This window comes from Labrus mixtus, chromosome 22 (assembly GCF_963584025.1).
Source record: "Labrus mixtus chromosome 22, fLabMix1.1, whole genome shotgun sequence".
NCBI classification, from domain to species: Eukaryota; Metazoa; Chordata; class Actinopteri; order Labriformes; family Labridae; genus Labrus; species Labrus mixtus.
This window is the reverse complement of record NC_083633.1, coordinates 15,750,877-15,764,872: the sequence shown is the minus strand read 5'-3', so window position 1 is coordinate 15,764,872 and position 13,996 is coordinate 15,750,877. Positions and strand designations below refer to the sequence as shown.

Here is a 13,996-nt window from a genome sequence, read left to right as displayed (position 1 = left end):
TTTGGCGCCCCCCTGTGGACAAAGCGGTGTGTCTCGTCTTTCTGTTTAAGTGAAGGACTAGAGAAAAGAAAAATAACATTCTGTACTCACTGCTTATTTAAACATCAGCATCTGTTTCTGAAGAGCGCCTCCCATCTCCTCTTTTGACCCCGACCAGGCGGCGGCAGTTTCAGACATTCAGATGAACTAAATAGAAACGGTGAGGCCTCTCGCTGATGGTCTTGGATTTTGTAGGTGTTCTCTGATGTTGTGTCCTAAAAGCCATCACACAAAAAAAAAAACACCCTGACGGTATTCGATTGTGTACTTTCTTTTATATGTACAGATTTTCATTGATCCACCTCAGAGACCAGCACCGTCACACAAAACGAGGGCAACACTACACATAAGAGGACAGCAGTGGTATACAAACAATCTTGTAGAAGAATAAGCTTTTTGTTTTCTGCTTTGGGGTTCTGCCTTGATATGTGAAACACGTCCAACAAATCAGTTTCAATTTGTGATTACACTAAACTTTCCACATAGTGTAAGTCGACCGCATAAATCAAATGTTTTTTTTTTGTTTTTTTTTTACGACAAAATTTGGAAATAAAACCGAACCATTTGGTCAGCGAGTAACAACGCCATGCGGCTGAAAGGAGCTCACCTTGTTTAGGTGGTACAAAAAGGAAGGTTAACCCGATACATGACATAAAACACTTCAGCAAGTTAACAACAATCATAGTCAGCAGAAAACGGTGCGACCAAGGTGCATCTAAAAACACTAAAATTATGTATCTCTCTTCAAAAATGTAAGATTTAGAATGAGAACACATTGATGTTAAGCTGTTTAGAAAATCTGAGGGACCTAAAAAGGTAGAACTGATGGTCAGTGGGGATGAAAGTAAGGACACAACTGACGTGCACCCTTAACAACCGATAAGGATTATTGCACACGACTCATCTAAGGCCTCTTCACCGTTATCACAAGGACATCAAAAATCTCACGGCCCTCACAGAGTAATCCATTTTTTTTAAATACTATGTATTTACACTTCATAATAATATGTTCCAGCACGGGTCCTCTGACAGCTGCAACGTGCTGAAATCAAAATATATATAGAGAACATCTTCATTGTACAAATTGATGAACAGAAGTGGTGCACAGGAGGATCCTCAGAAAAAGGCTCACCTCACCGGAGCAAATGTAGCAGAGTGTGTGAAATAAATATTGGGATTGGTCACTTGAATCATTAGGAATCATTATTGGAAAAGATGCTAAACTTAAACTTTAGATCTTTTGTGGTCAATTTCAGGAACATGCAACAAAGTAAGACAGCTGATGCTATTAATACTTGAGTAACAGAGGAGTGCAGGCAGGCAGCTGCTCGGGGCCCCTGAGGGCTGACAAACTTTAAACCACAGCAGTAGCTCAAAATGTGCAAATTTTGCAATGCCAGTGGCCAACCTCCCTAATGGGGCCCCATCTGACAGCACTCACTCTCATTGCCCCGCTTAGCATCTCGTGTATTACTCCTGTGAAAATGACCGTAGGAAGATGAAGAGGAGATATCTGTCTGGGAATGAAAAAAGAAAAAGAAAGAGCATCGGGACACGGGCAGATATAATGGTGGTTGGAGGGGCCCCCCTCTCAATACATTTTTGACCAGGGCCCCCACAGACTCTAGAATCACCAGTGGATGAGTGTAAGGCACATTTAGCCTAAGCAGTGCAAATGTCTCCTTGTTCATTCTTTTCTTAGCGTTAGCATCGTTAGCAGGGCTCGACTCATTCATACTGCCTCTTACAGAAGTTGTTTTTAACGGAGGTGAAATGGTTGCCTGCAAACTTGGACCAGACAAAACGAACCCTTCCCTTTTCAAAAGAAACCTGCTTTGATGTTAAATTAAGTAACATACTCGGCAAGCTTTGAAGCCTTAGACGCAGACGAAAAAAAAAGAAGGAGAGCAAAAGAGGGGAAAGACTTTAGCTTCAATCCCGATTTGTGTGTCCTCAAAATAAAGGTTTCTGGGGCTGCAGAGAAACAGTTACCATGGAAACAGGCTGCAGTGGGGCTACTCGGTTATCCCTCTTTGAAGTGCAACCCTGAGCCAGTCAGTTTCTTACATCCACTTTCATGTTCTCTCCACTGAGGAGCCTCATGGATGCAGATCAGTCACTGCAGGCCCGTCAGTGCTACACTCCCACTGGGCTTATATTTCTAGTGCATGAGCTGTTTGTTCTTCAGCCTTATCACTTTAGACACGCTACAAAAACAAAATAAAATCTGTAGAAGCAATGAAAGGTACAAAGCCTGAAATTGAGCAGATGTGAAGCAACTCTTTTTGTATTTTTTCTGCCAATTGTAAAGATGATTCTGATGTTCAGGAAGTGAAATCCACACAAAATCTTCGTCATGATGAGCTGTTTTGGGATTCATCTCAACCTGGGAATTTTGAACGTTCAAGAACGTCAAGTACAAAACAGTAGGAAACCCCCCAGCATGTTAAGAACACAGCGTGGAGGAAGAAGCTCCAACCTCGAACATTTTGTCCATCTTGTCAAGTAGAAACAGAATTCAGGAGGACGAGAGTTTTCCAGCTGAACGTGAGCGAGAGTCAGAATTTGAACCAGGTCGGATTAAAAAACACAGAAGGTAACACACCTTGGAAGGATTTTAAATCTTCACATTCAATCAGTGTCTTGTTTTTGTGAGAATTCAAGGCCGTCCAAAGATTTCAAAAGAATATACTCGATCTAGCATCTTTTAGGATTCACATTTAGCCGAATAAGTCTTTCAGATCGTTGTTGACCGACGCACTTTGTTTAATTCCACTTTGGTTCAGGCTGGGGGCAGCAGCAGGTTGAGCAAAGTTCTGTGGGCTGAAAAAAGGGTTTGCCTGCATCCCGAACCCACTGGGCATCCCTCCCATTCCGACTGACGCCCCCTGCATCTGAGTCTGAGCGTTCTGGGCTGAACCAAACTGGTTTAGCCAAGGGGTGTTGGTGCCAGGCGTGGGCTTTGGACCCATCTGGTTGAGAGTGACTTTGGGCTGGCTGGGTATAAAAAGACTGTCCAGGGCTGACATGTCCGGGGCTTTGTTTGTCTGCCCAATGGGTCCTTGATTCTGGGCGAGGGCTCCAAAGTTTGGGGTGCTGGTGGTGGTGGCCATGCCGCCGTAGAGGCCTGGGCCGGCGGGCCGCATGCCCATCCCCATGCCTCCTGTCTGGAAGCCCATGGTGGGGTTGAAGCCATTGGAGACTGGAGCACCCATGGTGCCCATCATGGGGCTGGGAGAGGGGAAGGCAGCGATGGTGGTCCCTTGAACTGGGGCTGGTCGTGCTGGGTTGGCTAAGGACAGGCTGCTTAGAGACGTCATGCTGTTGAGAAGGCTGCTTGTCAGATCCTTAGTCTGCAAAATGAAACATTCAGGTATGTTATCGGAAAGGACAGAAACAAAGAAAACAAGGAGAGTGAAGAATTGAATTCCCAATCCCTCTGGAAAAGATTCAGACACAAACAGATCGCCCTCATAACCATACTAAGTCACTCTCACCTGCCTGTGTGTGTACAGTGGGAGAGGAGTTGTTGCTGACTGAGATTAATCAAAGCAGCATGCAGATAAATGAATCTCAGTGCCCTGTTCATACAGCTTTATAGCCCATATTTAAATTCCAGACCAAAAGGAAGATATACAAAACTATGGCCTATGTTTACTTTAGTGTCCTGACTGTGTTGCTAACAGCAGTTTGGAAGCAGCACACAGAATAAACACCAAAGCTAAAGTGATGGCTCATCACTTTCTTTGACAAATTAGCAGCTTGGGCTCTAAGTTAAAGGTAAACAAACTTCCTCTTAAGTACTGAGAAAGAATAAATCATCTCAACAAGCTTGTACACCCAGACGTCTTTAGACCTTACCTGTGAGTTGTTGGTGTTGGCTGCTTTGATGGTCTGTGGTGCTAAAGGCTGCTGGTTCCTCAGTTTGACTGCCTGCTCCTGCTCCTTTGCCAGTCGCTGTTTCTCCTCCAGAGTCAGAGACATCTAGAAGGAGGAGCAAAATCAGACTGCGTTCTAAATGGACAAAGGTAGAAGGATTGTGTAAAAGTGGCGGGACACTGTTTCCATACTCTATTAGGCTGTGGGGCTGACGCTGCGGCTCCATTCTCTTTCCCATTAACCCCTGTGCTGCCGAAGATATCGTCAATCTGAAAGCAGGAGACGACTTAATGTGATGACAGCAGAATAAAGAGGTTTTTTGTTTTGCTTTTTTCAAGAAGATTCCAGGCAAAACAAAACATGTACACCTATGTTAGCTGTTGTTTGTGTTGGCTTCTCACCTGGTTCCCTGTGCTTGGCGGGTTCTTTGTCTCCTCTGATTGTTGGCCTGGGTTCATACTCCTGTTAAAGGGAGACAAAAAAAAAACCACAATCAGAACTGATCAGAATCAGACCAGGCTTTGTATACCCTTATCTTATTTATGCAGTTGGTATCAGATGCTAAATGCTTGCAGTAAAAGGGTGATGACATTGTGACAGCTACCTCTGCTGCTCCTGCATGACATGCAGCTGCTCCAGCTTGGTTTTGTGTTCAGCCTCCATGCGACTCAGCATCTCCCGTATGACCACCATGAAGGAGTTAAACTGAGACACGGATTAAATAAGACTTAATGAAAGAGAACGTTAAATAAAAGACAGAAGATTTGACATTAGATAGAAGTAAGCAGAGCGTACAGTACCTGGTTTAGGTTGAGGTTGTTGTCTATACTGAGAGAGACCAGGTGGGGCAGGCTCTTGCTGGCGAGGTGCTCTTTGGGAATGCCTAACTTCTTGTGGCTGAAGGTGCACTTGTAGATTCCTTCAAAGAGAAGTGGCAAAGACGTCTCATTAATTCATCTGAGAGGTTGCTTAATTGTTCACACTCTCACCCCTGGTAAGAATAGGGGAGTTTTCCAGCATGGTCTGTACCTAAAACGCCCATGAGAACTGCTGGTTCTCTGGAGGGGATCTGTTGTAGGAAGGGCAGAATCTCATCAATGACAAACCACTTGTCCAAGTACTCCAAAATCTTCCCCAAACACACCAAGGAGTTCACTCGTACCTAGACAGAAACACAGAAGATAGACACAGAAGTTAAAAAAAAAAAGAAGGATGTTCCAAGTTAAATTTCAGTAAGTAGTTGTGAAAGTAAAGAGAGAGAAAAAGCATTGAAATGGTGTTTACATATATGCATAAAAACTCCTGAAACATCCTGACATTTTCGCGGTGAGCTGCAATGTGTGAATGCAAACAGCCCAATATTTCACTCAGAGTTAACCTGGATTTTTCCTGCCAGCCCCCTAGTTAATTTCCCATGTGACATTAGGGTGAGCTGGTGTGAGAACGCAGCAGGAAGTGAGCAAGTGAGAGGATTAAGACATTTATATCCTGTGACTGAAATGGGACTGCTGCACTCTCTGTGCACATAATAAAACCCTTTCCTTCTTCTGTTTTAATTATGCATACTCTTCTCTGCCCTTTCCTTGAAATTTGTCATCATAGCGTCGTGCTCTGTTGCTTCCTTTGCCATTTCTGTCGGCCTGCCTGAAATTTTCTAGAGATTTTCAGAACTGCATTTGCGCAAATGGCTTAACAGCAGGACATGAAACGGAAGAGATGCACACTAAAGGGCATGTGTTATGTATGCATGGGAAGATAACATGAAAAGGTAGTCGAGGTTTAGGGAAGAAAATGATGGATTGAGACTTACGGCCAGTGATGAGGTCTGCAGGCAGGCTGATTTGATCCGAGGGATGAGGGAGTTCTTCATGGACGTGTATTCAATCAGGTTGGCGAATGTTGGGATGATGTTCAGGCACAGCTCCTGCTCAGACATAGATAAGATGTTATGAAATCTGACATTTTGATGATGCCAAGGGTGATCTTTTTTTTTTGACTGTGATTCCAAGGCAGCACTGACAAGAGAAGAAGGAGTAAAGCAGGAAGTACCTGGATCTGTACAGAGGGAGCTTCCAGCGCTCTGTAGACCATAGGCAGCACGCTGTTCTTAATGTCCTCTGCTGGGGTCTTTGTAAGCAGCAGGTCCATCTTCTGCAGGAAAATCAGCAGGATCTGCACAGCAAAGGGACCCAGTTAGGAAAAACGAGAGTCAAAGAAAAGCTCAGGGTTGTTTGCTACAGACGAGTGAGTGGAGTTAGCAAATGGAAGTGATCATAGCGTCTTATGACTTAAGTTAGCCTTTAGTAATACACACACAACACACAACACAGGGCACAGGCTAGCTGATGTGATCAGATTTAAATTGACAGCAGAGACCACTCACCATATTACTAGCCTGAAGAAGCATGGAAAGAAAAATACAGAGAAAGACAGATCTGGATGAAGTGATGTACCAAACCCAAACAGAGCACGCTCTTTAGTCGGTTACATTCCACTGATTAAACTCTTTTAAAAGTCAGAGAAAAACTGACGCCACAAAAGGGCGAAATCATGAAAAAAACTTTTACTACATTTTTACTGTTTTTACACAAAAGAATGCTGTACAGGTTGAGGTTCTTGTTTCTACCTGAATGGGCTCCTGCTGCTTGAAAACAGGCGTGAGGTCAGGTAAGATGAGACGGACATACTCGTCCTTGGTGCACTCCTCGGCGATCAGCAGCACGTTGGGCAGCACGAAGGGAACCATGTCCGGGTTGACGAACTCCGAGTTCAGTGCCGGCAAGATTCGATACACCACCACTCTCTGAGGGGAAGAAAGAAAAGAAGTTTAAAAAAAAAACAATAACAGTAGTGCGCAGCGCTGACGGACCACATGTGCAAGGAGTATGTGGAAATTGGCAGTAATACCCATACTTCTGTTTCGCCAGCTTGATTCACAATGTGAACCTTAAGTACACTACAACACAAAAAAACTTGGAAGTACCTTGGGGAGTTTGGGCAGGACTTTGGGGAGGCCTTTGTAGAACTGCGACTTCTGCAGGTTGTCCCTTTGGAAGAGGGAATCAAAGTACTGCAGTGTCACAGCACCCACGTCGTCGAAAAATGGAATCTACATTTGACACAAAAATACAATCGAAAAACAGAAAGTTAGGAGTAAATACTTACACATACATCCTCTAAAAATGTGCACATTTCCTCTTTAGGTGTTTGTATCTTCTTGCATGTTGCTACAAATCAAACCTTGGTCATCTGGTCTGCATCCGGTCGGACGTTTGGTGTGACGCTTAGCAGCATTTTAACATGTTCCCGCACCTCCTCTGGGATCTTGTTCAATAGTGCTGGACTCATGGTGCTCAGCTACAGTTGAGAAACAGAAAGAAAGGATCAGAACAGCAAAGTGGAGAATCAGTGACAGACAGAGCTGAACACGGTTTTTTAAAGGTTTTTTTTTTTTTTTTTTTTTGGCCTTTTATGCCAGGACATAAGATAGAGCCTGAAACCGGGAAGAGAGAGAGTTGGGACTGACAGGGACTGACAGGTTGGATTCAGAAAAACCCGGGGGCGCCTGCTTGGAGGACTTAGCCTCCATACATGGGGCATGCGCACTAACAACTAAGCCACCGTCACCCAACACACATGGTTTTAAGTTTTTCTAACAGCATGTTTTTTCTCTAGAAACTGCTGCCTCTCCAGAGGTTCAATCACTTCCTGTCTAGTTTTTCTTATTTCCATTTAATAGCTCTTTATTTACTTTTCTCTTTTCACTCGCTCACTTAATTATTTTCTTTCTTTTTGGTGTTTTAATGTTTTTTATTTCAATGTCTTAAGTTCTTGCGACATTTTTTAAAAAAGCTCTCAAAGTGCTGTTGCTGCACGTTGTTCTTTGATGACTGATTTATGATTCTTTGAGTCATTCTTTCGCCCCCCTCTCACCTGGTCCAGCTGCCGGCTGAAGCTCTTAAATATGTCATGCTTGTTGACTTGGAAAACAGGCTTGCCCTCGTTGAATACAGCATGCATGACCACACCCAAGGAATACATGTCGGAGGCGGAGTCACAGCTGACGGACAGGATGTACTCGGGCGCCAGGTATTCAGGGTTAGGGAGGCAGAGAGGAGGGAGGTTGGGCTCCCACTCTTTACACGTGTATTTAGGCTGGAGAGGGACACAAGAATATAAAGATATGACAATAGAATAGTTTTCATTCTAGAGTAGCACTTTGAAGGGAGAAAGCTCAGCCTGAGAGACTGTGCTGAGGGGGAAAAAGTCTCTCAACACACCTCAGCATCTGAGGGGTTAGTGGAGGAGATGCTGAAGTCGAAACCCATGATCTTCCAGGCTCCGCTTTTGTTCAGGATGATGTTCTCCAGACACAAGTTGCCGTGGACCATTTTTACTCCACTGTGGAGGAAGGACAAACCCTCCGAGATCTGAAGAGACAAAGAAAATCTAAATGTCACACAGACAAGAGAACATTTTTGCAATAACTGTTCATAACGAGCCTGGGAAGCCTTCTTACAACAAAACAACTTTAAACAGGTCATCACACAACATCACACTTCTTTTTAAAGATGTAATTATTTATTGTAGAGACAGGACAGTGGGCATAGTCGGAAATCTGAGAGAGAGAGAGAGAGAGAGAGAGAGAAATGACATGTGGGAATGGAGCCACATGTACATGGGGCGCGTGCATAGACCACCATGCCACCAGCGCCCCAATATCACACGTTTAACGCTGGATTTCATTTTCAGCTGACACTCAGATATCAAGTTTGACTCATCTCCATTCTGTAACTTTTTATGAACTCGGGACGAGGCGAGATGACAGAAATAGAGTTATGTGTTGTTGACACTACGGCTTACTGGAGCCATAGCATAACACTGAAAAGGTGATTCATTGAAGTGAGCAGGTTGAACTGGATTTGAGAAGAAATAGCAGATTGTCTCAATGTGTATTGGAAATCCAGCTGTAGACTACATGTTTGTCAAACCTGCAAGACAACTAAGATTAAGTGTGCTCATAACTCTGTCATTGACTGTGTGGACTGAGGGCCATTTTCAAGGGAAAAATTAAATGCATTCACTTAGTTAATACACATTCTCTTCTTTGTTCTCCATTTTAAACCTTTTTGACCTTTCTTGCATCTTAAAGTTTCAATTTAATTCAAAACTATTTCAATGGCTGATATAGAAACGTTCATAACTACAATAGCTAATAACAAGTCCGCTGGTTCCAGCCTCCAAATGTGAATATTTTCGTCTCTTTTGCTAATTGGTGGAAACATTGATTGAAATAAAGTCATCTGCACTCCTCTAAATGGTGAAAACATTTATGAAATGTCTGGGAATTTGTAGACCGCAGAACATACCAAGAAGTTTATCAATGAGCAAAAATAAACCTGAATTGCAAACATGTATACATTGTTTGTACTCTCACCTGAAGCAGGCCATACTTGGTCTCCACATCGTACAGTTTGTACTCCTTGATGTCGGTGGGCACGGGGCTGGGCAGGTTTTCCCACTGGCCCAGCACGTTGGACAGACTGGCAAACACGGGCTCTGTACAGAACGCCAAGCAGTCTCTGAGGACAGAAACAACATCAGTATGATTTGAATGTATTTATCAGAGGGTGGTGTACAGAGTATTTTGATACTGACAAGCTTTGGTTAATACACACACACACACACACACACACACACACACACACACATACACACACACAGAGGCAGAGAAATCGATTTTTAAAGCATTTTTTTCCCTTTGAAGTCAAGCCCCTCTTTGAGCAGTGAGTTATTAAATTAGTCCTGTGCGTGTGTGTGTGTGTGTGTGTGTGTGTGTGTGTGTGTGTGTGTGTGTGTGTGTGTGTGTGTGTGTGTGTGTGTGTGTGTGTGTGTGTGTGTGTGTGTGTGTGTGTGTGTGTGTGTGTGTGTGTGTGTGTGTGTGTGTGTGTGACTCACCGGGACTCTTCGAGAGGATGCTGCACAGTCAGGAGACGTGGGTGACGCAGTCTGGTCAGCTGTTGCACCCCTCGTTTTAGCGAATCCACAATTTGGTCCTTTTCAAATTTTGGGTACTTATCAACCGTCTTCTTCTCGAACACAAACACTGCCACTTCCTGAGGGGTCAAAGATACGTCAGCGTTATCAGTCGACCATTCTTTTAATCTGAACATTTAGGAATGAGAGCCTGATCTAGTCGGCTGATAAGAGGACATTAACCTGTTTTGTTGACTTCTTGGTCCCGTTGTAGATCCTCCAGCACAATCCTGGACCCCCGCTGGCTATATGTCGACCAACTTCAAACTCCCGTGTCACCGGGTTGCCCATGACAGCGCTGGTGACATCTGCCGTCACCTTGGTAACGGTGCTTTTTAGCTTGTTCAGCATAGACTCCATGTTCAGGTCTGACCTGGCACCTGGAGTGCAAAATGGAAGACAGACCAACCACAGCAGGTAAGCACTTCAAGCAAAAGCACAGCTTTTAAGTAACGAGTCAGTAAAATGTCAGCCTGAACCTTTCTAGCAGAGCAAAGCAATCCAGCAGACATGCCGTCAAATTTGCACATCAAAGTGCCGACCAGCATCCTGCCTAGGTTGAGCCAACCTGGGAGAATAAATCCCCCCCCCAAAGAAGAACAAGCTGTCCACAGAAATATAAAATACCTAGAGACAACTCAACCACACCACGTTCTTCTTCCTTTTTTAGAATTACAAGCATGTTAGGTAAGAGGAAGTCAGACAAAAGAACATGGCTGCTAGTGACAGAGGACAACTATTTCTACATGAGGAGTTTCTTCACGATGTTTTTAACTGCTAAGAGTGGGCTTCAAGTTCTTTGATGTTTATTTTCCTGCACTACACAAAAGACTAATGAGGTACGACGTTATAGCTTGTGTAGTTACTTCTTACATCTATATCTCTTACATGTAACTCAGTTTACTGCACATTGCACATATTGCACAAGTTCACTTTTTCTTTACATTTTATTTCATTTACCATTTTGTTTTGTACCTTTTGCACAATTTAGAATTTATTACTGTAAATATTATTTATCTTATTTTACCTCATTTTATTTGATCTTATTTTACCTTATTTTGGTTGTATTGCACCGTGGGATTATTGACAATAAAGTTGACTTTGACTTTGATGTAAGTGCAATGAAAAATGAATAGCATTTGTATTAAATGGATCACAGCAAACTGATCTTCAATCTACATTTTTAGTTCCATTACCTTACCCTACTTATTTAGTTATGGAGAACCGTGTACTGTATATGCTTTATCATGTTGATATACTGTTAAATACAGCAACTCCATCAAGCTCAATTTGTCATGTATGCTCAGACAATGCAAACTACTGTAAGGATAAGTAAATAGCCTAATTAACCTCCTCAAACACCACCTGTTCACCAAAGCATTCAGCCTCATCTAACATGCCCCGCAGCTGATCACACACTTCCTTTCTCCTTCATTTGTTTGTCTCTTGTTGCCTCCCATTACGCCCCCCCCCCCCCCCCCCCCCCCCCCCACACACACACACACACGCACACACTTTGTAAAGCGTCCTTGGGTTTCATGAAAGGCGCTACAGAAATCTAAGTTATTATTATTATTAATTAAGGGTACAAGGATATAGGACACAATCAGCATGAATGGGCCAATCTGATGCTTAAAGCCTTATCAATGTTTAAGCCAGGTTGTCTTTACATTGTCTGCCTCATACAGAATAATTCTGCATAGTGAGGTTTCCTTAAGCCTGTCCTAAAAGTTCTTATCTTCGTTTTAAATTGTGTAATCGTGCAGAGAGATGTAACGTTGCAACATCACAGTCATTACTGATGATTTACTTCTTGAATGCCACAGACACACCTTAATAATGCATGAACTTTTCATCCAGCACCATAAGGCTGTTCAGAGCTTTATCTTCATCCTGTATAAATATGTTTTGTCAATTAATTTTCGTGTTGATTTTAAAATTATTGTATTAGTTTATAAAGCATTACATGGCCTTGCACCAGACTACCTATCAGATATGATTTTAGTTTATGAACCAGTACGGCCCCCTCAGATCCTCCAGTTCCTCTCTCTTAGTTGTTCCACAGAGCAGGACAAAAACCTTTCAGCTGTTACGCTCCGAGACTGTGGAACAACCTTCCTGAGGATCTGAGAGGAGAATATCAAGATTTTTAAACGCAGTCTTAAAACTCATTTATTCAGTCTGGCTTTTATATAGTGCTTTATATCAATTCAAATTTTAACATTACTGTATTGTCTTTTTTATCCTACTACAATTTTAAATATTTTCCTCTTGTGTATTTATTTTAATATCTTGTTGCTTTTATGTGTCGTATTTTATTTTTATACATATTTTTTTAATTCTTATTGGTGTGCATTAGTCTCTCAATGATTTTATAAACTACTTTTTGTCAATAACTTTTCTGCACTCTTGTTAAGCACTTTGAACTGCAATTTAATTTGTCTGAAAGGTGCTGTATAAATAAAGTTTCTCAATTCTTTTAAATCCCTTCTTAAAACATACTTTTACAGACTTGCTTTTATGTGATGTCGTCTCCTTAATGTCTTTTCTTACTGGTCTCGTATTTATGCTCATATCTTAATCTCCTCTTGTGTTTTAACTTGGTAATTTCTTATCTTATTTACTTTGTCTATTTATGTTTCATATTTATATTTACTTTTTATTTTTATTAATATTATAGTTTTGGCTTTTTTGATCCTTTAACCACTTGTTTCTATTTCTTTTACTGCTCTTACCGTCTTATTGCTGTTTATCTTTTTATTTATTTTTTTCAGCTCTTTTAGTTTCTTACATCTTTTTAAATCTTTGGTTCCTCTTGTTCTCAGCTCTTGTTGTTGGGTTCTTGTGTTTCCTGGGTTCTTATGATGGTTCTTGTGATGGTCGGGTTATATATGTCTGTTGGGTATCGTGCACTTTGGGTTCTTTTCTGTTGAATTGTATTTAATTATTTTTAGTATTTTGCATCTGTTATATTCTTACTGTTATTAATGTTCTTCTGTGTTTGGTTTAGTTTGCTTTGTTCTTGTTTGTCAAAGCACTTTGTAAACCTGTGTTTTTAAAAGGTGCTATATAAATAAAGTTATTATTATTATTATCTGTCAACATTAGCCAGAGGTAAACACTCACCTGCAAAAAGCCTTCATAGCACACTCATTATCTGACTACCCCTTGACAACAGCCATGCATGTTATTAAAACCAGACTGATAACATAGTCATGGTTTGAAAAGTGGAGAAAATTAGCTTTGACGTGGTGCAGACGCGTTAAAACGTGTAGCTTAGCAACGGTGTCATTTCTGATTGGGGAGAAAAAAGCTTGATGTTAGCTCAGTTGGTGGTCTTGTTTAACCTGTAGGTTCACTTCAGAACCAGCACAACGATGTGACAATGTCGCCAGCTACTTTCCCAAACGTTATATTTAACCCCTTGTCTACCTTTGTAGCCCCAAAAGGCTGACATCATCGTTGCAATCGAAGACTTTTTCATACACATCGCGGTAGCTGCCTGAGCTAACTAGCCCACAATGCGCCAAGTACACAGAGACGTTCCTGTCTTAATAGTTTGATTAAAACTGTCATCCCGAAACCCTCCAGCCACTTACCTTGATGTGAAATAAGCTTTAAGAATGATTTTCTTATTGTAGGCAGGCTCTCAGCTGTAACCGCTGTCAGTAATGGCTGTGAAACACAGCCCCCATGTCTTCCTGTAGCATACGAAATGAGCTGGCTTAGGACGCTAGTGAACGAACAACCCTACTTCCGGGTTTGTTTACGAGTCAGGTGCATCGACGTCATCAGTTTTTCTTTAACCAAATATTGTGAAATCACTTTCTGTGCAAATGCGATAAAAATGTCTGGACTCCCACACAATACTATGGATGTATTTTTAGTTTATGTTGCACATGCTTCAATTATCAGATCAGTTAAGATAATAAGAGAAAATAACTGATGGTAAAAGGACCCTGAACACATCATTTTAAGTTTACTGCACACCCTACCTTTTTCTAAAATATAATTTTCTGGAGCTGAAGACTTTTGTCAACTC

General features: G+C 42.0%; 1 protein-coding gene across 2 annotated transcripts; it reads right to left on the bottom strand.

Moving 5' to 3' along the window:
* Positions 1-294: 294 nt before the first annotated feature.
* Positions 295-13,697, bottom strand: scyl2 (SCY1 like pseudokinase 2). Of its 2 annotated transcripts, XM_061029796.1 has the most exons (19): positions 13,554-13,697; positions 10,138-10,334; positions 9,877-10,034; positions 9,356-9,500; positions 8,199-8,348; positions 7,852-8,073; positions 7,159-7,275; positions 6,902-7,027; positions 6,545-6,721; positions 6,302-6,313; positions 5,968-6,090; positions 5,729-5,842; positions 4,948-5,080; positions 4,719-4,837; positions 4,523-4,623; positions 4,320-4,380; positions 4,110-4,187; positions 3,901-4,023; positions 295-3,392 (listed from the first exon to the last, which is right to left on the bottom strand). In XM_061029796.1, the coding sequence occupies exons 2-19, from the start codon at positions 10,312-10,314 to the stop codon at positions 2,760-2,762; spliced, it is 2,769 nt and encodes a 922-aa protein (XP_060885779.1). In that variant the 5' UTR covers positions 10,315-10,334; positions 13,554-13,697; the 3' UTR covers positions 295-2,759. The 2 variants fall into 2 exon arrangements, with proteins under 2 accessions (XP_060885779.1, XP_060885780.1); XM_061029797.1 differs by lacking the exon at positions 6,302-6,313.
* Between the last annotated feature and the right edge of the window lie 299 nt (positions 13,698-13,996).

Excerpts from the sequence above, each read along its gene's own strand:
- scyl2 (XM_061029796.1), bottom strand. The coding sequence starts at position 10,314 with ATGGAGTCTATGCTGAACAAGCTAAAAAGCACCGTTACCAAGGTGACG. Across the intron at positions 6,722-6,901 it reads TCCTGCCCAAACTCCCCAAG|AGAGTGGTGGTGTATCGAAT; the intron begins GTACTTCCAAGT and ends TCTTCCCCTCAG. Across the intron at positions 5,843-5,967 it reads CTCCCTCTGTACAGATCCAG|GAGCTGTGCCTGAACATCAT; the intron begins GTACTTCCTGCT and ends ATGTCTGAGCAG.